The 26,009-nt window shown below is 49.8% G+C and overlaps 1 protein-coding gene across 1 annotated transcript in view; it reads left to right on the top strand.

The window, feature by feature from the left end:
- The window catches only part of Cdh13 (cadherin 13), a 674,883-nt gene that overhangs the window by 632,136 nt on the left and 16,738 nt on the right, over positions 1-26,009 (top strand). The window contains exons 9-11 of the mRNA XM_090356987.1: positions 1,827-2,009; positions 3,727-3,980; positions 25,801-25,943. Coding sequence (XP_090213113.1) covers positions 1,827-2,009; positions 3,727-3,980; positions 25,801-25,943 — 580 coding nt within the window. The remainder of the gene's footprint in view (positions 1-1,826; positions 2,010-3,726; positions 3,981-25,800; positions 25,944-26,009) is intronic.

Below are 26,009 nucleotides of genomic sequence, written 5' to 3'. Positions count from 1 at the left end.
CTAGTCTTAGCACGCCTGTGTGATGGCCTTCCTGCTTTCCTAAGGTACAGGGGTCAGAAGAGCCCTGTGGCGCTTCAGCACCAATGTCCTCTGTGACCTGCAGGGACAGAGGTCCGGTCGCCCGGAGCTCAGGTCAGCCACAGGAAAGCCAGCATCATGGAGAGCAGGGGTGGGCCAAAGCAGCAGAACGTATTGGAAGCAATGACTGCTAGAATCCAAGAGACTCGGGTCTGACCTTGAGTTCACTGCAGGCCTTTGGACAGGGTCTCCTTACCTTCTTCTCTATGCCGTCATCCTCATCTGCAAACTGAGGGGTGAGAGAGCAAGCACCCACCCTAAGGCCAATCCTGGACACGGAGTAGACAGAAGTAATCGATCACAGCACCCCAGCAGCCATTTCTGTGCAACAGCACTGTTAGCATCCTTCCTTTCCCGGAGATTTTCCACCCCGGTACCCCAGCTAAGGCTCTTCCAGCACCTCTTTCATGGCAGACAAACAACTCATCCAGGTTTGCTGAGGTATGATGAACAAATTAGTTCCTTCCCCGCCCCTTCCCCTCCCCCAAGGCCCCAAGACTGAAGCTCATGATTAATGGTTTGAAAGTCAATTAATCTCTGGCTGCTTTTGAAACCTCATTTCTCAAATTACTCTTTTTGGAACACAAGTTCTTTCTGACATCATCTTTACATGCACCTTGTTACTAATTGAAATTCCAAGCTATTTCTTCTTGCTGTCAGCTTGCTGGTGTTAACCTGTTTATAAAATATTTGCAAACAGATTACTATTCACCCATAGTGTGTCAGAGGTAAGCACTTGAACAATACTTTATGCTTCCAGCTCAAAGGAAAGGTGCTAATGATTGCTCACGCAATCATGGGAGAGCTAATTTTTCATTTATTGATTGATTTTTACCACACCTACTTGCAACAAGTATTTGAGATGTAGTACAATAAGAACACAGGTAGAAGAAGGCTCTGGACTATTAATCTCGGTTTCCTTAGCAAATGGGCTTTTAGTCGAATGAGTTGGAGGCCAAGAGTTGGGAGGGATGAAATTGGTTTTCTTCTTCCTGAGGAAGGAGGCCAGCACTTCCAGCCCCAGCCCTTGGTTTATAATCCCAGCTCTCTGATTGTCTGATCATCTGGCAGAAGCAAATAATAATGCAAAGGCTCAACACCCCCAGATGCTTCCTCTACTTCAGCAGTGGTTCAGAGCCACCAATGACTCTCTCCATGCAGAGGTCTGGGGACTCAGGGCTCCGCCCTGGAGTCTGGGGCTGTGAGCATTCACAGAGGCAGAAGACAAGAAGAGACACAGTCATTGGCTTAACCCTCTCTCCTGGCCAGGTTATGTGGGAGATTCGTTAGTTCCATGGCTTCACCTAAGTCCAAGGAAAGCTGAGAAGTGAGGTCAGTTGTGGAGGTCTATTTCTTACTCAATTAGCTGCCATGTGCAGTGGACCTGATTGCATGCGTACAGGAAGAGCACTGTAAATAGTCTCCACTCTAGGTTCAGATTTTGTTAATAGTGCTGGTCACTATTAACATAGCTCACACCTATAATCCTAGCTACTCAGGAGGCTGAGATCTGCAGATCTCATTTCAAAGCCAGCCCAGAGGAAAGTCCAAGACGCTTATCTCTAATTAACCAGCAAACAGCCAGAAGTGCAAGTCTCAAGTGGTAGAGACCCAGCCTTGAGTGAAAAAACTCAAGGATAGCACCTAATCCCTGGGTTCAAGTCCAGGACACACACACACACACACACACACACACACACACACACACTCACAGAGTAACCCTGAGTATCTGTCTGTCTCCCATGCAGTTTCAAGCGACGGTGGAGGAAGGAGCCATGGGAGTTATCGTGAACTTGACAGTGGAGGACAAGGACGACCCCAGCACGGGCGCCTGGAGAGCTGCCTACACCATCATCAACGGAAACCCCGGGCAGAGCTTCGAAATCCACACCAACCCGCAGACCAACGAGGGGATGCTGTCAGTGGTCAAGGTGAGTGGCCACGACCCCTGGAGGACCCTCCATGAGCACAGAGCTGGGGAGACCAGCCGCCAATCCTCCACTCCTCCCCCTGGGATTCACGGAGGAAACAGGCCTATGCATAGGGTCCCGTGTCGCCAGCCACACCACGACACACGCACCGCAAAGCACATGTGTCTTAGCTGTAACTTTAAAAGAAAAACCAACTTAAGTTCCGAAAAGGATCCTCACGCTCAGGAATGATCGAAGGATGGGCAACCATGACTTAAAGATTTGGGCTGATGAGTTTCTCAGTGATATTTCTTAGCAACCATCTTATTTCTGCTCTAAATACAGAAGTGTGACTTAGTCTGGCTTAGTGGTAGAGTGCTTGCCTCACGTGCACTAAGACCCGGGTTCAATTCCTCAGGGCCACATCCACAGAAAAAGCTGGAAGTGGTGCTGTGGCTTAAGTGATAGAGTGCTAACCTTAAGAAAGCCCAAGGCTAGTGCTCAGGCCCTGAATTCAAGCCCCAGGACTGGCAAATGATAAAATAAAATAAATAATAAAAACAGATGTGGAATATTCTTGATGGGAACGCCGCCTGGCCTGGGCTGGTCAGCACAAGACCTTCACTCAGGCGTTGAGGGGAATGAGGGAGGGGCACAAAGTCCCCAGCCAGTGTTAATACAGAAATGCCAGGGGGCTGGGAGAGATGGGGGAGAGGGGATGAGAGGGGAAGGAGGAGGGAAGGGGGTGGAGGGTCAAGGGAGAGAAGGGGTGGGGCTGGGAGGGGCAGGGAGAAAGTGTCCCATGGAATTCATTTCTCTGGTTTCACCAGAGACCCAGGACAGCCCTGGAATGCAAGGAGGCAGGGTGTTTACGGTCACCATAGCCGAGGGAGGGAGGGTTCCTGCTGGCACTCCCTACTGCCCTTGACCCAGCACCCATTACCAGGAACTCATGCTTAGCCATCTCATGCACACTCACACTCACTCACACTCACACACACACACACTCACACTCACACTCACTCACACTCACTCACATTCTTACACACACGCGCTCACACACTCACACACACGCACTCACACACACACTCACACACACGCACTCACACACTCACTCACACACTCTCACACGCATTCATATTCACACACATGCATGCACACACGCACTCACACGCACACACACTCACACTCACATTCTTACACACACGTGCTCACACACTCACACACATGCACTCGCACACACACACGCACTCACACACTCACATTCACACACATGCATGCACACATGCACTCACACACTCACACGCACACTCACACGCACACTCACACACACACGCACATACATGCACACGCACTCACACACTCACACGCACACTCACACACGCACATGCATGCACACACGCACTCACACACACGCACACTCACACACGCACTCACACTCTCACACACTCACATTCACACACATGCATGCACACACGCACTCACACACTCACACGCACACACATGCACACACGCACTCACACACTCACACGCACACTCACACACGCATTCACACTCTCCCACACTCACATTCACACACATGCATGCACACACGCACTCACACACTCACTCACACTCACATTCTTATACACACTCACACAAGCGCTCACACACTCTCATTCACACTCACTCACACACACACTCACACTCACACTCCCGCCTCTCATGGCACGTCCTCACTCCCCTGTCCCCTCCCCAGCCCCTGGACTACGAGATCTCGGCCTTCCACACCCTGCTGATCAAGGTGGAAAACGAGGAGCCGCTGGTCCCCGACGTCTCCTACGGCCCCAGCTCCACGGCCACCGTGCACATCACCGTCCTGGACGTCAACGAGGGCCCCGTCTTCCACCCGGACCCCATGCTGGTGACCCGGCTGGAGAACATCTCTGTGGGCAGCGTGCTGCTGACCGTGAACGCCACGGACCCGGACTCGCTGCAGCACCAGACCATCAGGTGTGGGGGGCAGGGGCAGGGCGGGGAGAGGTCCGGGAGGTCACACGTGCATGTCACACGTGGTGCACAACAGCCAGGGACACACAGCTGGGAGACACAGCCCTGTGGGAACCCGACACCCACATGGACTCCTTCCTCAGCCTGGCCCTGTCTGGGCCTGCCCCCACTTCCTCTCTACCCTTCCATCCCTTTCCTCGCCCCCCTCCCTCCCCCCCCAGGGCCCCTCCCCACCCCAGCCCCTCTGGTTCTGAGCTCCTGGAAGGCAGCACTGACAGGTAGAGCTGCTGCTGTTGACTGTCTAGGGAGCGGAGGCTCATGGATGCTGCCTCGCCCTGGACCCCGAGGGGCTGCACGCCCTGGGGAAGCAGGGCTGCTGGGGAAGCCAGGCTGGGACACTGCTCTATTAATCCCGCCTGGCTCCGCAGAATTCTCAGATTCCGTGAGCTTGTGTGCTGTGTTGTGATTGCCGCTGCTCTAATGATTCTGCAGGGAGCAGGCTCTGGACAAGGGAGGAACTTCACTCTGGGAACTCTGTTTTTATCTCAAGGAGAATTCTGAACAGAGCTGTCTAAGAGCCAAACAGAAAATGCCTCTCGCTGTCCTAATCCCCAGCCATGGAGCTGTCATGGGCCCTTTGGTCACACACAGCACTCTGGGTCCCCATCTTGGGGTAGCCCCTGCTGTCTCTGTGCCCCCTCTCCATTTCTCTGTTTCTCAGGACATATCCTCTGCCTTATCATTTCTCCCTGCCTCCCTCTGCTCTGCCCTTGTCACCTGCTCTTTGCCAGTTCAGTGGACATAGCAGTCCAGGCGTGGGTGAACGTGTTGTTTATGGCTTGTGTCGTATCTTTACTATAAAGTGGAGATCGTTCGTGGAGGTAACTTTTGGAAAGCCAGTCATAAACAAAGAAGGAAATAAAACATCCCTGGCCACTTCCCGGCCCCTTCACGTAGCCCCAGGAAATCCCTTCTGACAGAGTAGGTTGAGCTTCTTTGGTCTCATGTCTTCTCTATCTCAGAACCTGCCATTTTTACTTCCCAGTATGTGGCAAACAGCTGTCTTTGTTAAGAAATAATCCATTATTTTTCATCTCCGAATGCTACACAAGTATTCCATTACAGGGATCTACTCATTTGTTTTTTGCATTTCCTGATTGAATACTTAACACTGTGTCTAATTGTTTGCAATTTTTTTAAGATAGTAGGCCTGCCTGTAGCTATATTACTTAATGCATCATTAATTTTCTGAAGCTAAGTCTCTGAAAAGACTTCTCTGGAAACAATGTATTGAGATAGGCAGAAATCCTTGGCTTTTGTATCGAGTCAGTCAAATTTATCTGTTTTTTTTCTTATGATTTCTAAATTGGTATCGAGATTGCATTGATTCTGACGTGTCCCAGAACAAATCTGGCTGCTGTACCCATCTGCCCTCTCAAAGCATGGCAGGACACGGGCACCTCGCCATCTGCCCCCTGCCAAATTCTGGGATTCTTCCGAGCTCTCCTGGAGAGTTGACCCATGCAGTGAGACTGTTGGCTAGTGATGGTAGAAAAGGCACCTCAGTGGGGCTGCCGTGGGCATTTACACCTGTATCTTCTCAGTCCTTCTCTGTGGCGTCGTGGCCCCGGGGCACTGGCCTTTCCACCAGGCCCCCTGATTCGGTTATGTTGTGGATGCAGCCAGCAGCCTGGGAGGGCACACTCCATTCTCTCTATAATCAGGGATTCTGTGCAGGCACCCCAGTAGCAATTCCTATTCTAAACATTTTTCAGACAGAAGTCATCCTGTCCAGACTCTGTGGCAAATAATTTCACAGCAGCGACTTTGCCTACACATTGAATATGTAAGATCTGTGTGGAGGAAAAATACTGCCCTACCCACGTAAAATTCCATATACGACTCAACATTTCTTCTTTCATGGTGGGGAGGGGAGCCATTTATCCAGGGAGTCTTGCAAATGTATATCCAACGCTACATCTGCGGCAAATAAGTCTGGCTGAATACAACAGGAACATTGAAAGTGCTATCAGTTCAGAAACAACAGAAGTGTCCAGAGCAACAAGTCCAGAGCAGGATTGGCCGGCTAGGGCGGCAAGACAGGATTCAGGGTAGCTGCGAGCCCACACGCCTCACTGTTGACCAGTCTTCCACCTCAAGGCTGACTCTCATTTCCTCACAGTCTTTGGTGGCTGCTAAGGCTCCAGACTTCAACCTGCAAATCTATATTCCAGACAGGAAAAAAGAAGGATACTTCCTGCCTTTTCTATTTAAATCTCATTAGCCAAAATCCTACAAGAGCTAGGAAGAGGGTCATTTGACTAAATAGCAATGCATTCCCTTTTAAAGCCAAAGTTCTTTGCTAAGAAACAATGGACATTGAGGAATGACTAAAAGATTCAGCCGTAGGGATGGACCTTCCAATTTAATAAAAAAAAATAAAATAAAATAACTACAGGATAAAGGTTGGAGGAGTGACTCAAGTGGTGAAGATACCTGGCAAGGACAAGGCCCTGCGTTCAATCAGCAGTACAAGGAATAGTAACAGGATATTATTAATATATGAGTCGTCATTCCATTGCTCGGACAAAATACCTGGGACAGTCAACTTGGAGAAAAGAAAGATTCGGGGGGGGGGGCTCTGTTCAGAGTTTGCAGCCCATGATCAAGTTGGCGTGTTGTTGGCATGTTGTTTCACCGTGGCATGGCAAGAAGGGGCGGGTAGTACTATGTGCTCATCCCAGCGCAGTCAGCAAGCCAAGACAGGCAAGGGGCAGGGGCGCCTCCCCAGCAAGCCAGGATTACAGTCATGAGCCTCCATTGCCTGACCCAGGTTCAGTGGCCTTCAGGCAGCCCAGTGCAAAAACTCACAACACAAGCCACAGGCACTGGACTATGGGAGTCTGCAAACAACGTCTTTGTACATGAGCAGATATAAGCTATTATTTTGTTTTCATTTTCAAACTTTGATTGAGGTCTACGAGGCAGGGAACCACATGTAAATGGCCCTGGTTAAATGGGTCCCAGGCAACATCTCCCACTCCAGGAACGGGAGGCCTGTGGAACCCAGGAAAGGTACATTAAAGAGCGATTTCCACCCACCAGGCCTGCTTCTGAAGCCTTGATCCAAATGGAGCCTATTCTCCGAAAAGAGCGCCTCTGAATGAGATCCAGATAAACCCTCCCCCCTTTGAAAACCACACTGCTTTGTCCTGATTTCTTTGGAGCTCTGTCTTTTTTGTGTCATTTGCTCACCTCTCCTCCTGCAGACCAAGGTGCATTTTTAGATTCCTGCATCCAAAGTAGAAGACAATACAACATGAAGTAATGAAAATTCCACCTCAAAAGAATATTTCAATGCCCAATTCCTCCTTTTGCAGGTCTTCTTGCCTCTCATCAGGCCCTTTTCTTCAACACTTGTTTAATCTAATACTGAGCACTTTGAAGGAAAATTACACACATTCACACATGCACGCGCACACACATACAATGTGAAATTCATCATTGGCTAGCAGAGGGACATTTTTCTCTGGACTTCTAAGATTTTGAAAAGGAGAAGAATGTCAGCTTACCATTCTCAGAAACAAAGGAAATCAAAATATGGAGGGACTAGCCACTTAGGAAGAAGAGGGAGGGCTTTGGGAACACCCCCCCCCAAAAAAAAAAACACATTTCAAAACCAGACTTAAGTATTTCATATGAAATGATTCCTACCTTTTAAATTTTAATCACAAGCTAAAGGCTAAATAATAACATTTCTACCTGGGGAAATTAAGAGGAGCATCCTCCACCTATTAAAATATATTATTGATGCTTTATCTTAATTAAATGTGGTGACTGACCCCAATAATCGGATTTGGGGAGAGGTCGGGGGCGGGGTTTGTTGTTTTTTTTAATGAGTTAAGATATTTCTTTCTGGAGTCAACAAAGACAAAGCTTGAAATATAAATGAGCTGTTTACAGTGGTGCCTTTGTACTTTTTAATTAAAGTGATGTCCTCTCATTGGAAGTGATGGTGGCAGTGTGCATTTTATTGCCTCTCCACTGTGGAATTTTTAATTATTTATGTAAATGAGTTAGCCCAGCCAGTCCTTATTTTTAGTGGTCAGATTTTTTTCCCCTTGTGAAAGTACCAGTGGGAACAAAGGCCTCATGAATTATACAAATGAATTTTTTAAGTTTAGCATCGTCATTGTCTAAAAATAGAAGATTCCTTTCTTAGGATGACCTGGAGACAAAGATTTTCACTATTCACTTCAGCCATGTGGGTAAACAGTAGAAAGGCCATTTTACAAATCAGTCCTGTGTCTACTCCATGTGTTCTCATGCATTTGCCATGTGCAGATTTTCCTGTTGAAAACCTATCTTCAAATTGGCTGTATTTGAATATAATTACAAGGGTCCTTGTCAGCCAGGGGAAATGAATTCTCAAAACCAATCTAGAAAGCATTCATAAATGTTAACCTTGTTTCTTGCTGGATATTTCCTAAGTATTGGATTCCTTTCTATGTTTTTCTTTAGTTTGGGTAAAGGTGTTTGAACTAGAAGATGGTTGCTATCTACATAGTGAGATAGGAAGGCCTCCTCCTTCAGGGTGTAAAAAAAAGAAGCTCCCAAGCTTTTTCTTATCTGAGGCCAACTGTCAGTCACCAACACTAGCCAGCCAATGAACACACGAGATCCCGAAAGGGGCTGTGCTCTCCCCCTCCTCCCGAAAAGAATGACTCTGTAGGCAGTCATGCGGCCAAGCCAGGGCCTACTTCCAGAATGCTTTGCAAACAATCCTGAGCCACAGTCTTCTCTGCTACTGTCTGGAGAAGGGCTGGCTCTCCTTGGGTGCCCTAATGGCACTGTCTGGACCCTCTGCTCCTCACCTTACCTCAGGGCTCCAGCCGATACTATTAGAACACACAAGGAGAAGCAGAGAAGAAGCAGAGGATCCCAAAAGTGTTGGCTCAGGGACCAGGACTGCTCACCCAGGATGCAGAGCAGGGGCAGGTGACCTGGATAGCAGCAAGGCCCAGGCTAGAGACAGAATTCTGTCATCAGCATCCCGGTGGAATGTGAGTCCCAGAGGGTTTGACACCCCTAAGAAGGTGAGCGAGGATAGACAAGGAAGGAAGCAGATGGTCAGCTTGTTGTTAATGATACCAGGACATGAGGCAAACCATCTTAGAAAGAGAAAGGGGCTAGTGAGGAGACAGTGCAGTTGGAGCTGGCCTAAAAGCCAGCAAGATTTCATTTCAGTCTGTAAACCAGGTATAAAGGTGTGTGCCTGACATCCCAGCTACTCAAGAGGCTGTCTGTAGAAGGACTCTAGTCTGAGGCCAGATCTGAGAGAGAGAGAGAGAGCCTTAAAAAAAAAAAGAAAAAGAAAGAAGAAAGCTGTCATGCAAGCACAAGATCCCTGAGTTCAAATCCCAGCACTACCAAAATAAAGACAGAAGGAGAGAGAGAAAAGTAAAGAGAAACACTGGGTCGATCGGGCTCGCGGTCTGGAAATGTCAGTCTCTGATCATCTGGCTTGGTGACAGATGATGTGACCACATATCACAGCAGAGCATGTGGCAGAGTGTGTATTAAGCACCTCCAGATATGCCAGGGAGGAGAACGAGGACAAGGAAGGTCAGGACCTTGAGATCCCCTTTGACAGCACCTCTCCGGAGGAGGGGGGACTCCCCCAGTTGTGCCCGGGGCCGAGGACCAAGCCTTCAGTGCACAAGCCTGTGGAGGAGCTTTCAGACCCAAAATCTAGTCCTTGGATGAACTGTGACTGCCTCACTCTGAAAATTACCAGCTGGGCATGAAATGAAGAGAGAAAGCTCTGATTCACAAATAAATAAATAAATAAACAAACCCTAGAGTAGGGCCAGGTGTGGTAGATGGTGTCCGCAGTCCTGGCCGCTCAGGAGGCAGGTCTTGGGAGGGTCACAGTGCAAGGCCAGCCCAGACGAGGCATTCAAAGACTCCCCATCTCAAGAAAGCTGTGTGTAGGAGGGCCACAGCGTTAGCACAAGTGTAAATGCAGCCCTCTATTCAAACCCTAACAAGAGCAACAAGGCGGGGAGTGTTCCTCACATGGTAGAGCCCCTGCTTAGTAAACACGAGGTTGTAAGTTCGAACCCCAGTACTACCAAAGAAAAAGAAAGGAGAGAAAAATAAACTTGACATTTCTTTTCACTAATTTTGCAAGGGAGCAAGCCTGTTCTGCGAGGTCAGGCCCCACCTCCTGTCCACACTCCTATCTCCGTGGCCCAGGTATGGACACAACCCACACCTGTGGATCGCGTGGGCACTCAGTAAAGTTTAATTTGTTCGATGAGCAAATTACAAATGAATAATTTCCAAAGTTCATGTTTACCAGACATTAGGCTATAGTGACTCCTGATTAGGAGTTAATAATACCTCTTTGTCAAGGCTTTAAAAAAAAAAGATTTCTATCAGGGTCTGACTTTAATAAACAGAACAAATGGAAGCTAATTAAACATCTTCATTTAATTATTACTGGAAGCTCTTCGTGGTTTGCCCCTCCCCTTGAGCTCTGGAGATGAGAGGAGACGCATCTCCCCTGGTCATCTCCCTCGTTGCTCCTGGACAGGCCTCAGTGTGGTGCTAGCCAGGCCACTGTGGTGCCATGACCCAGTCAAATTAGTATGGTACTCAAACGGAACCTAGCCCGTCCTCTTTTTTTCTATATATTTGCCTGACTTCCTTCACTCAGCAGAATTTAGGGGGGCTCCTCCCATGGGGGTGCATCTCTTCAAAGCAGATGTCACCAATCCCAGTCTATCAGCCCCTGTTCCCACTGTGCCTAAGGCTTGCTGTTAACAAGTGAAGGATTGCCACACAACCACCAGGGTCTCACTCTCTTTAGAAGACTGAGATGGTTCTCATCCAGCAGCTCATACCCTCATCCCACCCCCACGTTGACCCCTGCTAGGTCCAGAAGCCCATTGTTGCGGGCATCAGAGGAATTAAGCAGAGAGTCTCTCTCCTGGGAAACAGCAAGTAGGTAAACAACTAAAAGGATTCTTCCAAACAGGCGAATGTTAGGAAATGGCCAGAAGATGCCTGAGAAGTAGTCTAGAAGGAAAAGTAGTTTTGAGGGCCAAACATCTGGGCAGGGGAGTGGAGGAGAGTGGAGGAGAGTTCAGGAAAGTATCCTCTCTCACGCGTGGGTTTTTCCATAGCAATCTTCTAATTCCCTCTCTCGGTCCTTTCAATGTTTTCTACGGCACAATTGTATATAAACTAATAAGCACAGCTCAGAATAAAGGGACAAATTAGAGCTGACCTCTATCCCACCACCCAGACCAAGGCCACTATTCCGTTTCCCATGGCGTGTTCCGTGGGCAGAGCCGGGTGTTTTGTTTCGTTCTGGTGGAACTGAACAGTCCCTGGGAATGCCATCAGCTTCCTGGGGATCTGAGCAGTGTTTATTTTTTTCTTCAGAGCTACTAATTTTTGATTAACAAGAATGAGTATAACATTTAAGAGGAAGGTAATTATACCTTCCTCCCCATCTCAGCCAAACAACACTGTTTCCCTCCAGAAAGAGCCAAATCTGGACTCTAAGGACACAGGGCTCTGAGCTGGGGACATAGAGAGGACATTTTTCATGTCACCGCCGAGACAGGTGTGCGAGCGCTCCAACAGTGAAGCGTCTCGGCTGCGGGTTAGAGACCCTTCGAAAGCCAGGCTGGATAATAACTCACTCTGTCATTATTTAATTCTGCTGTGGCTGCAGCTGCTGATCCAGAATAGAAAAGCTTCCATCCCCCAAAAGACATGAGACTCGGTGTCAGGCTGCCGAAGACCACAAGAGGCAGGAGGGCAGCAGGGAGTGTGCCAGGGAGTCCGGCCATGGACATCCCGCCTCCTGATCCACGTCTTTGGGGGTGAGAGGATGCCGGACGGGCTGTGCCAGGGAATGGATTTGTGGCCTTGCCCTAGCTAAGCAGGCCCTGTACCATCTGATCCACGCCTCAGCCCCTTTTTGCATTAGTTGCTTTCAAGGTGAAGTCTCAAATGGCTGCCGGGGCTGCAGTCCTACTGCGTGGACTTCCCCAGTGTGCAGGCGCACACTACTTGGCAGAGCTGTTGAGTGGGATCCAGTTTCCTGAACTTGGCCTTGAACTGGCCTTGAACTGTGATCCCTGATCGCTGGTCCCCCAGGTAGCCGGGACAACAGGCTTGACCCAACACACTGGACTCTGACGCATGCCAGGCTTGCACGCTTCCCTCACCCACTCCTTTGGCCCACCTGTGTCCACGGCTGCCCTCCGTGTGCGGTCACAGAGGCCATGTCTAGTCACAAACACGGTCCTGCACACGGCCCGTCCACCACGCTGTTCACGGAAGGGACCTTTGCCCTGTGGGTGGTTGAAGGGACCATGTATCTAAGGTAGAACCCTTGACACATGTCCAGTGTCTCCTTGACCTCCTTGCTAAGGCAGCTCAGCGAGTGTCCCCAAGAGCGGCCACGGCGCAGCTGCAGTTCAGCACCACGGTCAGCTCACGGCCCCCGCTGCCCCGCCCAGCCCCGAGGCCGACCACTGAGAGCTCTGCGCTGAGCTCTGCCTTGCCCAGGGTGCTTCCTCTGCACCCTTCAGCCAACCTCCCAGCCCCTGGACAGGCCTGGGGCAGCTCATGAGCAAGGGTCTGTGTGGGGTCTCCCTGGAGAATCACCCCAGCTGTGTCATGTGGGTGGGGTCTCCCTGGTTGCCATTAGAGGGAGAACACTAGGAGGGCCTGGTGGGGGGGTAGCCCCCCCATCAGTCTCATTGCCACTTCCATCCCCACTCCTGAGCCCAGCTCCTTGCAGACAAAGCTAAGAGCTTGGCCTTCTTGGATCTCCAAGGGACACGAAGCTTCTCTGACCTTCAGTGTCTCAGCCCCCGCCCCTCACCCAAGCCAGGATGCTGAGAGCCATGACCAGGGCCTGAGTCTCTTACCTAGGGTTTTTCCTCCTCCCCCACCACACCCCCATCAGCCACCTTCCCTCGGACCCAGTCCTAAGAATGAGCTCTGGCATGGTGGGGGGAGGGGAGGTGCTGGGGGGGTGGGAGAAACCCAGCAGCCATCTTCACTTGTGCCACTCAGCCGTGTAAAAATGGACCTCGTGGTCCATGTGGACAGCCTAGAACGTGAACCCAGCGAGCCAGGGCTTCTAGGTGAGCCGAGTCCACACAGTTCCTCACAGCCCCTTCTCCTGGTCCCCAAGGCCAGAGCCAAGAGGCGCTTTCTTTGTTCAGACTCCTGTCTAAACAGAGCTACATACTTGAAACAAAACAAAATGAAACAAACAAAAGCACACATTTTGTCAAATAGCGCCTTTAAAACACAGGCACAACGACAGGAAGTACAGATTGGTGGCAGTTTCTGAAAGACCTGTTGCATTATGTATCAACTATTTTTTTTTACCAACAGTTCTGCTCTTCCATACCGGTAATTTCACTCAGAGGAATTTATGTGGAGGAAACCATCAGAAGCAGTGTCAACACTTACATCCTTAGGAAGCAGAGATTTATGTGCAGAGCTGTGCACTGAAGGCTTATTTATGGTAGAAAAGTGTTTTAAAAAATACTCCTCATGTCCAGCAACGGGAAACTGCCCAAATAAACAATAAAGCAGCCAAGGAGGGAGTGATATGAACTGGTGAAAAGCAAGTTTTGCAGGAAGTTTTCAGCTGAGGGGAATTGCTCCTGATGTTAACTGAAATGGGGAAACTGGAGAACCACAGCTGGCGAGCTGTGCCGTGAAAGGAAGGGACTGTGAGTAAACGTCCCTGGGCTTTCTAGGTGCTGGTGGTTCACACCTGTAATCCTAGCCCCTCAGGAGGATCAGGATTCAAAGCCAGCCCAGGCAGAAAAGTCCATGACACTTTTAACTTTAGCCACCAAAACAAGCTGGAATTAGAGCTATGGCTCAAGTGGTAGAGCACCAACCTTGAGCAAAGAAAACAAGGAGCCAGACACCAGTGGCTCGGGCCTGTAGTTCTAGCTACTCAGGAGGCTCAGATCTGAGGATTGAGATTCAAATGTATATGAGACTCATCTCCAATAAACTACTCACAAAAAAGCCAGAAGTGGCACTGTGGGTTGGTGGAGGGCACGAAGAGGCTCACAGACAGTGGCCAGGTCCTGAGTTCAACCCCAATACTGGTATACACGCACACGCACACACACACACACACACACACACACACACACACACACACTCCACATTCGTGTAGCTCTTAGGGGCTCCTCAAATGAATAAATTGCATCTTCTCTCTCACTACTGTCAAGTCCTCAGTATTGAACACATGCTTTTATAAACAGAAAAAAACTGTTTTGTGGGCTGTGCAAAGCATTTGGCTTCTCACCTGGAGCTGTGGATTCCTATTCGATCTGGAGGATAAAACTGCTAAGAGACAAGTTAAGGGGCAGATAGAGATGCATTTCTGGTATTTTCCCAGAAGTGAGATTTCAAAATGGTTTCAAGTGGACAGGTTGTAAAGACAAGAGAGAGAATGAATAAAAACTAATAGCAGTTTGCCCTCGAGGTACAATAAAATAAAATATATGTCCATCCTCGCCTTGATCAGAATGCCAACAGTGAGCTGGTTCAGCCCCAAGCGTCTTACAAGCCTCCTGCTCCGGAAGCTGGGGGGGAGGGGGTGCTCTGGGAAGCACACGGTGTGTGAGTTCAACCAGATGTGCCCACCTCAGGTTGGGGGCCCCTCCACCAGACGAAATCTCCACACCACAGGCCAGGGGCAGGGGACAATGACATTTCCCCCGTGTGCTACCCCAGGAATGAGCTGCCCCTCTCTCTCCAGCTGCAGGGTCTCTCCTTGGGGAACTAAAGTTAAGCTCCATTAGAAAATTGTTTGAAAGCCTCCAACGCTCATTTTTTTTCACCAAATCGAACTCCGTAATGGTACCATAATAGGGAGGGAAATTTTGCAAAGTTCAATTGGATTTTTTTTCCTATTAACTTAGTAATAAAGGTCCAATTTCAGGGGAACCGTTTCAACGTGAATGAGTTCGAGCTGCTTACTGCGCAGTGTGGAGGTGGCTGCTGCAGGCCGAAGCCTGCCCTTCCGAGGTCAGTGGGGGCGGCTTGGTGGAAACTTGTAGGTTTTTCTGATGTCGTCTGAGGACAAATCATTTCCTTTAGAGGACTCTTTCTCTGAAGCTGAACTCCACCTTTCACGGAGCACATGCTCACGTGCATTGACTAGGTTCCAAAAATACATGCTTTCCTGAAAAACAGTACAGCAGTGCCTCAAAAGAAAATCTAAAAACAGAACTTCCATACAATCTGGCAACTGCAGCATTAGTCAGCCACAAAGAAGAACGAGTGAAATCATGTCATTGTGGGAACTAGATGAGACCAGAGATGACCGGGCAAAGATAAACCAAGCTCAGAAGCTTAGATCACAAAGATAAACATACATACGTGCACACAAGACCCTACATACAAAGAGAGAGGACTGCACCCCTGTTTGTGAGGGACCTGGAGGAGAAGAAAAGAGCCCAGTACAGGGTAATGAATATGGAACATTGTATCTGGGTGTTAAGATGGCATCACAAACCTCAGTGAAACGAGAGCAGGCAAGGACACAGATTATGCTAAGCCCAAAAGGACCACAGCTCTGCTCATACCTTAGCCTTAGACATCCACAACTGTTAAGATTATAAATTTAAGTTGTGTTTGGCCTTTAGGCTGTTAGCTGTTTGTTACAGGAACTGCAAGACCAAAGACTCTAAGCCCCATCCATTTTCCTCTTCTATTGCATGAGAGTGTCCATTCTGCCCACCAGGCTTTCATCCGTGCATACCTAAAACCTGCCCAGCACAGGAGGGTCTGGGCATGCCCTCACTGGAATGGTGCGTTAGGATGCTGGCATCCCCTAGATTTCCACAGAGGCCATACACATAGCAAGAGCCCAGCCAACACATATTTAATTGCCTAGAAAGCAAGCTTTGGGTTGTTCCCCGTGGTCAGACTCTTGAAGCACATTCATCACCAGGCCAATTTATATTTGTCCAGAGCTAGTCGCACATGATGGGAGGAGAAAGAAATGAATAATTTCACTTTTGCTCTGAGGAAGTCAACATTTTATGCGGGAGCTTTATCATTCTGTATAATCCAGCCTGAGTGCTCGCTTTGCATTTTGTACCTGCCATTGGCGTCAGACATATGGAAAGTTTATTCGACCTCACTTCCTGACTTTATGGGTTTATTTTTTTTCAGGTCATTATATGTACCTCTCTCTAGTAGTCTGGGCCCAAAGAAAACTCAGAGATCTTTGAGAAGTATTATTCATGCTTCCAGTCTTGGATGATTGAATAGCAGCACAATGCCAACAGCCTGTCCTTAGATAACTGAAATCTACTCAGAGTGGTTCTTCATGTGGCAGTGTCGCCCCCCCTCCCTCAGGTGACATTTGACAACAGCTCCAATATTTAGATGGAATTCTGGCATCTGGTTGGTAGAGGTCAGGGTTGTTGTGAACTCTGCAATATAATATGTGCACAGCCCCTCTGCAACCTAGAATTTCCAGCCCTGCCAGGCACCAGTGGTTCACACCTGTAATGCTAGCTATTCAGCAGGGAACTAAGGATCACCGTTTGAAGCTAGCCTGGGCAGGAAGGTCCATAAAACCCTTACTGTCGATTAACCAGCAAAAAAAAGCCAAAAGTAGAGCTGTGGCTCAAGTGGGAGGGCGCAAGCCTTCAATGAAAAAGCTCAGAGACAGCAACCAGGCCCTCAGTTCAAGACCTAGGAATGAGGAAAAAGCCCTGTGCAGCAGGCCAAGAGCTCTGGTATGTTCCTGGGGGAAAGGAGAGGCTGGGCCCTCCAGCAGCCCCTAAATGTCCAGCAGGGATCCAGTGGGATCCTGGCTATGCAGGCCGCCTGCCTCTGCCACTGAAGCTGCTCACCTGTCAGTGACAGGTTGATGGTAGAAATGGTTTGAAAACATTCAGAGCAGTCTGGAGAAACCGTAGCCCATACTGCTGTCACAAAGTCGACTAGAGAGCTGTTGACTATGCATGAGTCACATGGGAAGGCTCGGGCGCCCGTGGCTCTGCTTGTTTGCTCCCTGGAAGGCAAAAGTAGGGGAGTCCCCACCTTCTCCCATGAGGAGTGAGCTCTGATACGCCCGTCTGTTTTCATCCTCATTGAGAAAAATCCCTTACCCTTGATTCTTCATTAGACTTTGGCCAGGGCCTTTTCCCAGTTCTCTGGGGTTCTGAAGGGAAAAGGACGGCAGGAGCAGGGTCTGCCCACCTTTCCATTTCCTCGCATCATTTGTGATCTCAGGTAATTGGTATTTGCTGAGCAAGGACTTTGCTGCCGGGATGGGAATTGTTCAGCAGTGCGGCTGAGAGGGATTTTTATCGCTACCATTTGCTGCATTTCTTCACCCATTCGGGCATGCCTTTGTGCGTAATGCCCCTCCCATTCCACAAAACAGATGAAATGGAGCTTTATTGCTGTGCGTTCACACTGGCATAAATATTAAATTCTGTGCAGTAATCACTGGGGCTCCAGCTATAGTTAGTGTGGAGTTACTGATGGCTGATGCGAAGTTAACATCCTCTCCTCTTAACTGGGGTCTGCATAACACTCATCTGTAGCTGCTTTTGAGTGTCCAGCTTCTCCTTCTCCTTTCTCCTCACTGACCTTGCAATGTCTGGACATTTCCAAGCATTCTCAGGAGCTGCAATGAGAAGCAGAGAGGGAAGCCCAGAGCCAGAGGCTCTTCACTGCCAGGCCCTGGTTTGTCTTGCTCTGTGGTCCAGTTCATCTCCTACTCCTGTCCTGTTTCTGAGATGGAAGAACTGGGTGCAGGCAGCAGAATCAACTCTGGAAATGCAGTCTGAAAGCAAAGCATATCGGGAGGCTAGGCAGAGGTGACAAGCCGGTGCCACCCAGTGGGACTGGGAGAGACCCAGGTCACAGGGTCATGCTCCACCAGCGGTCAGTCCAGGTCAGGAGTCAGAGGTTGGCATTGATCATGCGGCCAGAAGGGGTGAGGCTGACTGCCAGGCCTGATGAGAAAGGAATAGTGGGGGTGTTTCTGCTTAAACAAAGGACAAAGGGAGAAGAAATGTCACCATGGGTAGGAGAGAAAAACAGGTCTGTTTCCAGGCTTGCCGTAGCTTCCCCGCCATGCATGGTGAATTCTGGTGGCATCTCCCCTGGGCACATGCAATTTGCCTTGAACATCATCTTCCAGATACAATCTTCCGTTCTGCTGAGTTCATTTTGTTTTCCATGGAGGCGGGACAGCTGAGCCTTGCCTTCTTTCACTTTTTAATGGGCTTTTTTTTTTTCATTTTTTAGAGCAGAATTGAATAGAGCATTCTGAGATTGCCCATCAGCCCCCTGTCCCTGCACAGGCGCCGTGCCCTCCGGTGGAAGGGGAAGAGTCTCTGTTGGCTCATACATGATCATCACCTTTCCACCTCTCACCCCCGCACGCCATCTCCCTCCCCGGCTCAGCCCCAGAACCAGATGTAAGGTCTTTGCCAATCCACCCTGACAGTGGAAAAGACAAGCATTTGAGTGTAGTTAGGAGAGGAGAGGCACCATCACAGCCCAAGGACGCGGCCCACCTGTCCTGCTGTCCGTCACAATTGCTGGGCGTTCCTCTTAGGACAGGGCCAGGTCGCCTGTCCAGTTCACAGGCCCCTCCTTCCAGTGCTAAGCTCATTGGACTGCATGGGAAGTGGGCGGGACTTTGCTTTAAAAAAAAAAGTTTGCTAACAAAAAGTTGACTATGAATGGAGCAGCGGAAGAGTTCTCCTAATTTTTATTCAGCAGTGGCAGATTGAATTGTTGACTTGGTTTTTCTCTGCTGTGGTCCCCACTGTGGAAGGCCAAGTTCCTAAATCACAGTCCTGACAGGTGCCATATTTCTGAGCCCTGAGCCAAGCTGTGACCTTCTCGTCTCACAGTAACTAGAGCTGGGTGATGTGCATAATAAAGGGAACACACTGAGCGTTTGAAAGTGCCGAATGAAGCTGAAATCAGAGAGAAGTGTCAGCCTGAGTCTGATTAGCAGAACCAAGGCCATCAATCTCCCACTGTCCTGGTGCAAAAAGTGACTTGATTTCCCCTTGACCAGAGGATGATGGGATCTGAGGCCTGGCAGCCGGCCCACACCAAAACCAGGCTGCATAGACGACTGAGTTCTCATGACCACCTGTGCAGAAGGCAGTCCTGGCTGCCCTCCACCTAGGAAAGCAAACGCTTGGAGAGGTCAGCACCCTTCCCAGCTACCCCAGATGCTGGGAAGCTGAGCCAGGACCTGCACAGGGGACCCGGTGACCCTCTCCAGCCTGCTCCTGTTGGAGGCTCCATCCTGGCACGAGCTGGGCAGGGCCCTCCTTCTGGAATGTTCTCCCCTCCCCGCATGGCACCTGACCCTCTCCTGAGGGGTCATGTAGATGGAGGAAGCTGAACAAACTCAACTTGGCTCCAACCAGAGAGTCCTTCTTAGTTCAAGGCCCCTGTGATTCTGTTGAAGCCACATAAGGCCTCTACCATCCAGGCTGACTCCACCAAGAGGAAGAGGTGGATGCAGAAATGAGTGCATGTGTGAGCCTGGGTGAGTGGACAGGGCAGGGGTCCTCCAGCAGATTCAGAAGGAGCCATGATCTGTGTGAATGTTAGACAAAGCCCGTCCAGACACAAGACAGGCACTGGGGGAGAGAGGGAGGGGAGCCACACAGAAGGGAGGGCGCCCTAGACCAGAGGAGTGGCTGAAGGAGTGGCAGAAGAGAGGCCCAGGACACAGCGTGTCTGGAGGCAGGGTGTTGAATCCAGAGGAGGACACGCATCTAGAACATTCTAAAGCAAAAGCAGTTGTTTCCCTGTCTGATGTTTGCAGGGTATTCCGTAGGTAAACCAAACCAAAGCTATCCTGTTTGGGAACGCTTGGGGAGAGACTAATTTTTTAATGAGCGTTTCAAAACACTAATTCTCCAGAGGAAGAAAATTCAAGTTACGCTCATTTATAACCCATCATCTGCAATGAGTCGGAGGATATTTCTTCCTGGGTTGTCAGTTAACTTTCCAAGCCAGTCAGAATACAAAGTAGGTGGCTGGACTATAAATCAGGGCTTGGGAGCTGATAAATGGATGTGAGGCAGACCCTGAATTTGCATTGGCTCTGGGGACATAAATCTACTTCTCATGATCTTACTTTAAAAAAAAAAATGATCCTGCTGATGTCAGAGACCAATTTATGTAGCCATTCTTTCCTGGCTATTTACTTTTCTCACCTTTAATGACTCTCTCTCTCTCTCCCTCCCTCTCTCTCTCTCTCTCTCTCTCCTCACTCTAGATTGTAAAATGTCACATGACATGTACAAAAACCTACCAGGATCTGTGTTCCCATCTCCCTGCCAGGAATAATTTTATAACTTTTTTGCTCATTCATGCGTAACTATCACTTGCGTAAAGGCTGTTGTGATTTATTAGACTCAAAACAAACCTGGGAGTGTTATTTCACCAGTCTTTTGTATTGGAGAAATCAAGGCTGGGAGTCAAAGTCAAGTCCTGAAGGTCACAGGCCAAGTTGGTCACAGGAATGCCGCTTCTGTCTGGACTTGGGAGAAACAGGCACTGCCTAGAACCAGAGAAAAGCCAGTCCTGATGGGTTCTGGCAGACATTGCTGAGGTGGAGAACACAGGCTTTAAGCCTGCATGGTTCAGCTCAGCTAATGCCAAGCAGGTAAAAATGGGACCCCCCCAAAAAAAAATCAGAAAACTGAGAAAAATGTTTTATTGGGTTTTTTTTTGCAGGGCGAGGAGTTGTTTGTTTGCTTGTTTTGTCAGTGTGAAGTTTGAACCCAGAGCCTGAGCACTGTCCCTGACCTTTTTTGCTCAAAGCTAACACTCACTCCACCACTTTGAGTCACAGCAACATTTTCAGTTTTCTAGTGGTTTATTGGAGATAAAGAGTCTCACAGATTTCCTGCCAGACTGTCTTCAAAGGTGATCCTTGCATCTCAGCTTCCTGACATTTATTTATTTACTTACTTACTTATTTACTTGTTCATTCATTCATTCATTTACTTACGTTCTATGGTTCTTAAAGGCTAATTGGGTTTTGTCTCAATTTGTTTTGCTTTCATCTTATAAACAATTTTCTTGGAAACATAGCGTTTAAAATATTATAGATATATAAGTTTTATTGAAATACAGTTCACCTACCAGACAACTGTGATTTCTAGGGTGTTCCTGGAGTCATGTGACCGTTTCCACTACAAATGCTGGTAGATTTTCAACCCCCCACCCCTCCAGGAGGCATCTCTGGGGCTGCAGGTGACGTTGGGATCCATCACCATGAGCAGGAGGAATGACACTTACTGGAGTTTGAGGGGTTGGTGTTGAGCCCCTGTCTGCACCTGTCCAGGTCAGCACAGGCCTCCGGCAGGCCAGGCAAAGACAGGGGCTGAGGCCCAGGCTGGGTGTGACAGGGGCAGGCAGGGGAAATGTCCTGGGCACACGTGCTGGTGAATTGGTGTCTACGTCCTGCCTCTATGCGTTTCCTGGTCTGTGCCTGAGCCTCAAGTGGACTTGTAGTCTAAGCTTGCCCAAAAGAGTTGTGGCAAGAAGGCACCGTAGGGGAGTGTCTGGATCAAAGCCACATTCCACACCTGGATGTTTCCCCAACCTTGAAACACATTGGAGACATGAAAGGGTTTTGCCTCAAGCACCATTTCTTTCACCACTACCCCTCACCTCCACCACTACCCCTCACCTCCACCACGCGTCTGTCCCTCAGGCCTGTGCGTCTGTCCTGTGCATTGCTGCCCCCCCCTCCAGGGCAGGCTGTCTACACTGAGACAGCACATGGTCTATTGAGCAGCATCCGGTGATGGTGTAAAGGATGGAAAAGGCAAGGATATTAGGAAACTTGCGTTAGGAACTCTGGAAGACAAAATTGTATTCCAAGGACAAAGCAGGGCTCAGGACAGCTGTTGGAGACAAGCCCTGAGCTTGGGACATGAGGAATGAGCACTTACTGGGATTGCAGGGACCAGGGGACAGCTTTGTTCACTGGGCAGAGTGATGGGAGGTATGAGAGGAGCCGCCTTCTGACCAGCACGCTTTTAGAGGATTCAAAGGTTGTTGTAAACGTAAGCAGTCACTTTCCCTGGCATAACCCCACGCCCACAGGGCCTGCTACCCCGTGAAGGAAGGGTCACTGGAATAACCATGCCTGCCCTGAGCGTGCCTCCCTATCCCCAGAGGGCTGAGGGTGGGCCTGGGTCTCTGATGTCCAGTAGCTTCTAAGATCTCTAGTACCACAGCACCCCACTGGGCCCAGGGCCTGCTCTCATTCCGGCTTTCACACCCTGAGTCTATTTTTCTGTGTTTTCAGCTTGACTGAAAGCAATAACAAAATGATCGTTCGGATGCAATTATGAAGATTTTGCTTTTTAAGGAGTAGGGTGGGGTAATGGGCTGGGTGGACAGGAGAGGTTTACAATATGCAGGAAAGTGGAAAAGAGACTGTCGCCGGAAGAATCGTGGTCACAGCAGCGTGCTGTGGAATGGACCCGCAGCAGACTAGATGTGAGCCACTACATATCGGGATATAGGGCCCACAGCTCATTGTCACCGTAGGAGTTACAAATCGAGGCTAACAGCCGCTCAGTCCAGGCACGGTGGCACACCCAACTATGCCGGGGTGGAGATGGGAGGATTAAGGTTCAAAGCCAGACTGAACCAAAAAGTCAGGGAGAGTTTAACCTTAAAAATGGAAAAATACAAGCAGGGCTTGTTGGTGTGTGGGATTCCAGAATCCCAGCTGGTTCAGAAGCAGAGAAAGGACAGACATCTGAGGTCTGTTTATCTTCACAGTAAACGAAAGTAAAAAGGGTTTGACGAGTGGCTCCTGCAGTAAATCACTTGTGTAGCAAGAGGAGGCCCTGAGTTCTGGCCCCCAGAGGCCTTCCACAGCCTGCCAAGCCTCCAGAAGGAAGACTGACAGCCCTCAATTCTGAAAGTCCTTCCAGGTCAACACCTGCCCCTGACCTCTTGCCTGTCAGCCCCACCTCCTGACGCCTCCCCCCCTCAACATAGCCGAGGCTTGGCAGGAACTCAGTGCTGCTCTGTGAGCTGCAATATAGACCGAAATGAGCTGTGGCTGTAATTTGATTCTCTTCTCTATAACAAGCAGCGTTCACGTTACAGACAAATTGCCCAGAAACTCCAATTTACTAAGGCATCTGCATTTCTCAGGCCTAGAAGCCAGAAAGTATCTTAACAGCATTTGTATACAGAGAGCTTATTTAAAATAAAATGTCAGAAATATTCATAGTGCGTCTGACCTCTTCATGATCCGAAGAACTGAGTTGACAAAGCGGCTCAAAAGTCAGACAGTGGAGAAGCTGATTGTGGGGCGAGCCTGAGCCTTTTCCCCTTTGCGTCTCTTAGTTGAGATTATACGGGCACTGGAGGATGGCTCTCGGAAGGCCTTGGAGATGGGCTACTGGTCTGTGCCTCTGCCTTAGTGCTGTTCTGAGGAGCCATGGCTATATAGGGAGGGCAGGTAGGACACGGGCGCCCTTCACGAGGTCTCTAGGGAAGAGGCCCCAAATAAACACCTAGGGGAAAATAAGCTTAAATAGTCCTGTGAAAGCAGAAAGTCCATACCTGGGTACCTGATTGTTGTCTCTGTGTGTATGTGTGTGTACATGCCAGAATGCATGCACACTGAAGTACTAGAATCTGAACTCAGGCCCTTGTGTTCTCACCTTGTTTGCTCACAGCTGGTGCTCTACCATTTGAGCCATGTCTCCAAACCAGCTTTTTGCCAGTTACGTTAAGGGTACTCCCAGACTTTTCTGTTCATGCTGGCTCTGAAGTGGATCTCAGCGATCCTCTGAATCTCAGTTTCTCAAGTCGCGAGGATTATAGGCAGGAGTCAGGCGTGGGCACTTGGCTACCTGAGTACGTTTTAAAGAAGAAAAATAGTGAATTATGGAGTCTACCCTAGCCTTCCCTAGCGTTCTCTGACAAGAAGGCGCAGGCAGCCTGACCTGCTTCCTGAGGTTGGCTTCTGAGTTCCTACCTGAGCACTTGTCTGGGTCTGACTGCTCTGATGTCACAAGAATGTGTTCACTGTGCTGCAAAACTGTAGCACCGCAAAACAAAAATAAATGACAGAGAGAAAAACAAAGCGTGCCGCTGACTTGCCAACAGGAAAAGGCTAGATTCTTTCACCCCACTTTTTATTTATATTCTAAACTGGATTGAGTAATGAGGGAATGAAACACGGTCCATTTAAAATGTTCATGATTTCAAACCTGTTGAACCATTGAAAATCATTCCTGGATTTGCTGTGGACTTGTTACCTAAGAAAAATGGTGTGGCGGGGGGGGGGGGGAGAGAGAAGGTGGCCCTTTTATTGTTTTGTTTTGTTTTTGCATCTTCCCTTTCTGTGAGAGTTCCACTGGAGGAGAAGAGACATGGGGCATGTTTGCTGAGCGCTGCGGCCTGCCAGGCGTGCCAGGCTGCTGGGGAGATACACAGTGAGCAATGCCAGCCTTAGACATGATTGGCAGCGGCCAGCTGGGTAAAGCCAGGGGCCCTGGAATCCCACAATGCAGTGCCAGATTCCAGCCCTCACTAGGCTGCTTTGGGCATGTTGCTAAGCCTCTCTGATTTCTGGCAACCCCGCCTCCCAGCAACAAGGAAGATTCCATCAACGAATGTGGTAGTGGCTGCTCTATGAGTGTGTTAGCCAACTTGTCCCTGGCACTGCACTGATCACAGCCTCTGGAGTCACGCAGGCCTCTGGCTGGCCCTGGGTGTCTCGCATCCATCTCTGCCTTCTTTTGAGGACAGCTGTGATGGCACCTAGTGCACCCCGAGCAGCTCAGGATTCCCAATCTCCATCTCCATCTCCCCATCTCCAGACCCTCAGCTAGGTCTGCCAAGCATCTGCCACTGACAGTGATGTTTCCAGGTTCCTAGAGAAGGGTGGGGACATGGTTCCCTGGGGAGGAGGATGGGGGCCTCTGTACACTTGCATTCCCACTGCTGGAAAGCCAAAGCCAGCATGCCAGGCAGGGGTGACGGCCTTCAAGGCATCAATCCTCGGGTCTCTTTGGCAGCTTCTTTCAGAGACAAAGACAGAGAAACCCGAACAGCAAGATTCCTGTTCAGAGACACCCCCGACCCCGCAGGCGAGGATGGCCAAGTGTATACCTCTTCCTGTGCGTCAAACTCCTGGCACTGGCAGCACAGCCCAGACCCTCGGCACTGCGGCTCTGTGCTTGGGTGCTGGGCTGTGGCTGGGAATAGACACGGGCACTTGCACGGTGGGCATGGAATCCTAGAAGCTGTCCACTGCAGGCGTTGCCCCCTCTTGTTGTTGTCTCCTGTCTCCCCCACTTGCTGACAACAGCCCCCTCCGTCTTCTTGGAGTGCGTTTCCCTGTGGGTGGCAGGGGCTTCTCCAGGCACCTGTGCACCCCTGCCCCTCCCACCGGAAGGTGGGCCAGGCACATCCAAGGTGTTAGAAAAACCAGGCTGGACTTGAGCTCCGGGCAGGGGCTGTGAACTCAGCCCTGGTGAGGGCCAGATGCCCAACAGGGGTGGCCTCAGGCTAGGCCTTTCAGGAGAGAAGGGGGCACCCCACGCTCATCTGAGCTGACCATCAGCCCCCACTAGCTGAATGGCAGCGGAAGCTGGCTTGAAGTTTGTGCCTGTGCCACTGTGCCCAGGAACCCCTCTCCCCTCCGCTCAGGAGCCAGCCCTTCCTCTGATTCCAATGCCAGCTGCTGTTGGGTGTTTTGTTTTTTCAGGTATTCTTTGTTCAAGGACCCGGCAGGCTGGCTGAACATCAACCCCATCAACGGGACCGTGGATACGGTGGCCGTGCTGGATCGGGAGTCCCCGTTCGTCCACAACAGCGTCTACACCGCCCTCTTCCTGGCCACCGACAGCGGTGAGTGCTTCCAGCGTCTGTCCAGGCGCCCTGGTCAGCCTCAAGCGTATCTGGGCATTTCTGTTT

The sequence above is a fragment of the Megascapheus bottae genome, chromosome 24 (genome assembly GCF_031878675.1).
Source record: "Megascapheus bottae isolate mThoBot1 chromosome 24, mThoBot2.hap1, whole genome shotgun sequence".
Taxonomy (NCBI): Eukaryota; Metazoa; Chordata; class Mammalia; order Rodentia; family Geomyidae; genus Megascapheus; species Megascapheus bottae.
The sequence above is the reverse complement of the archived record's forward strand: the minus strand, read 5'-3'. Positions and strand labels throughout refer to the sequence as shown.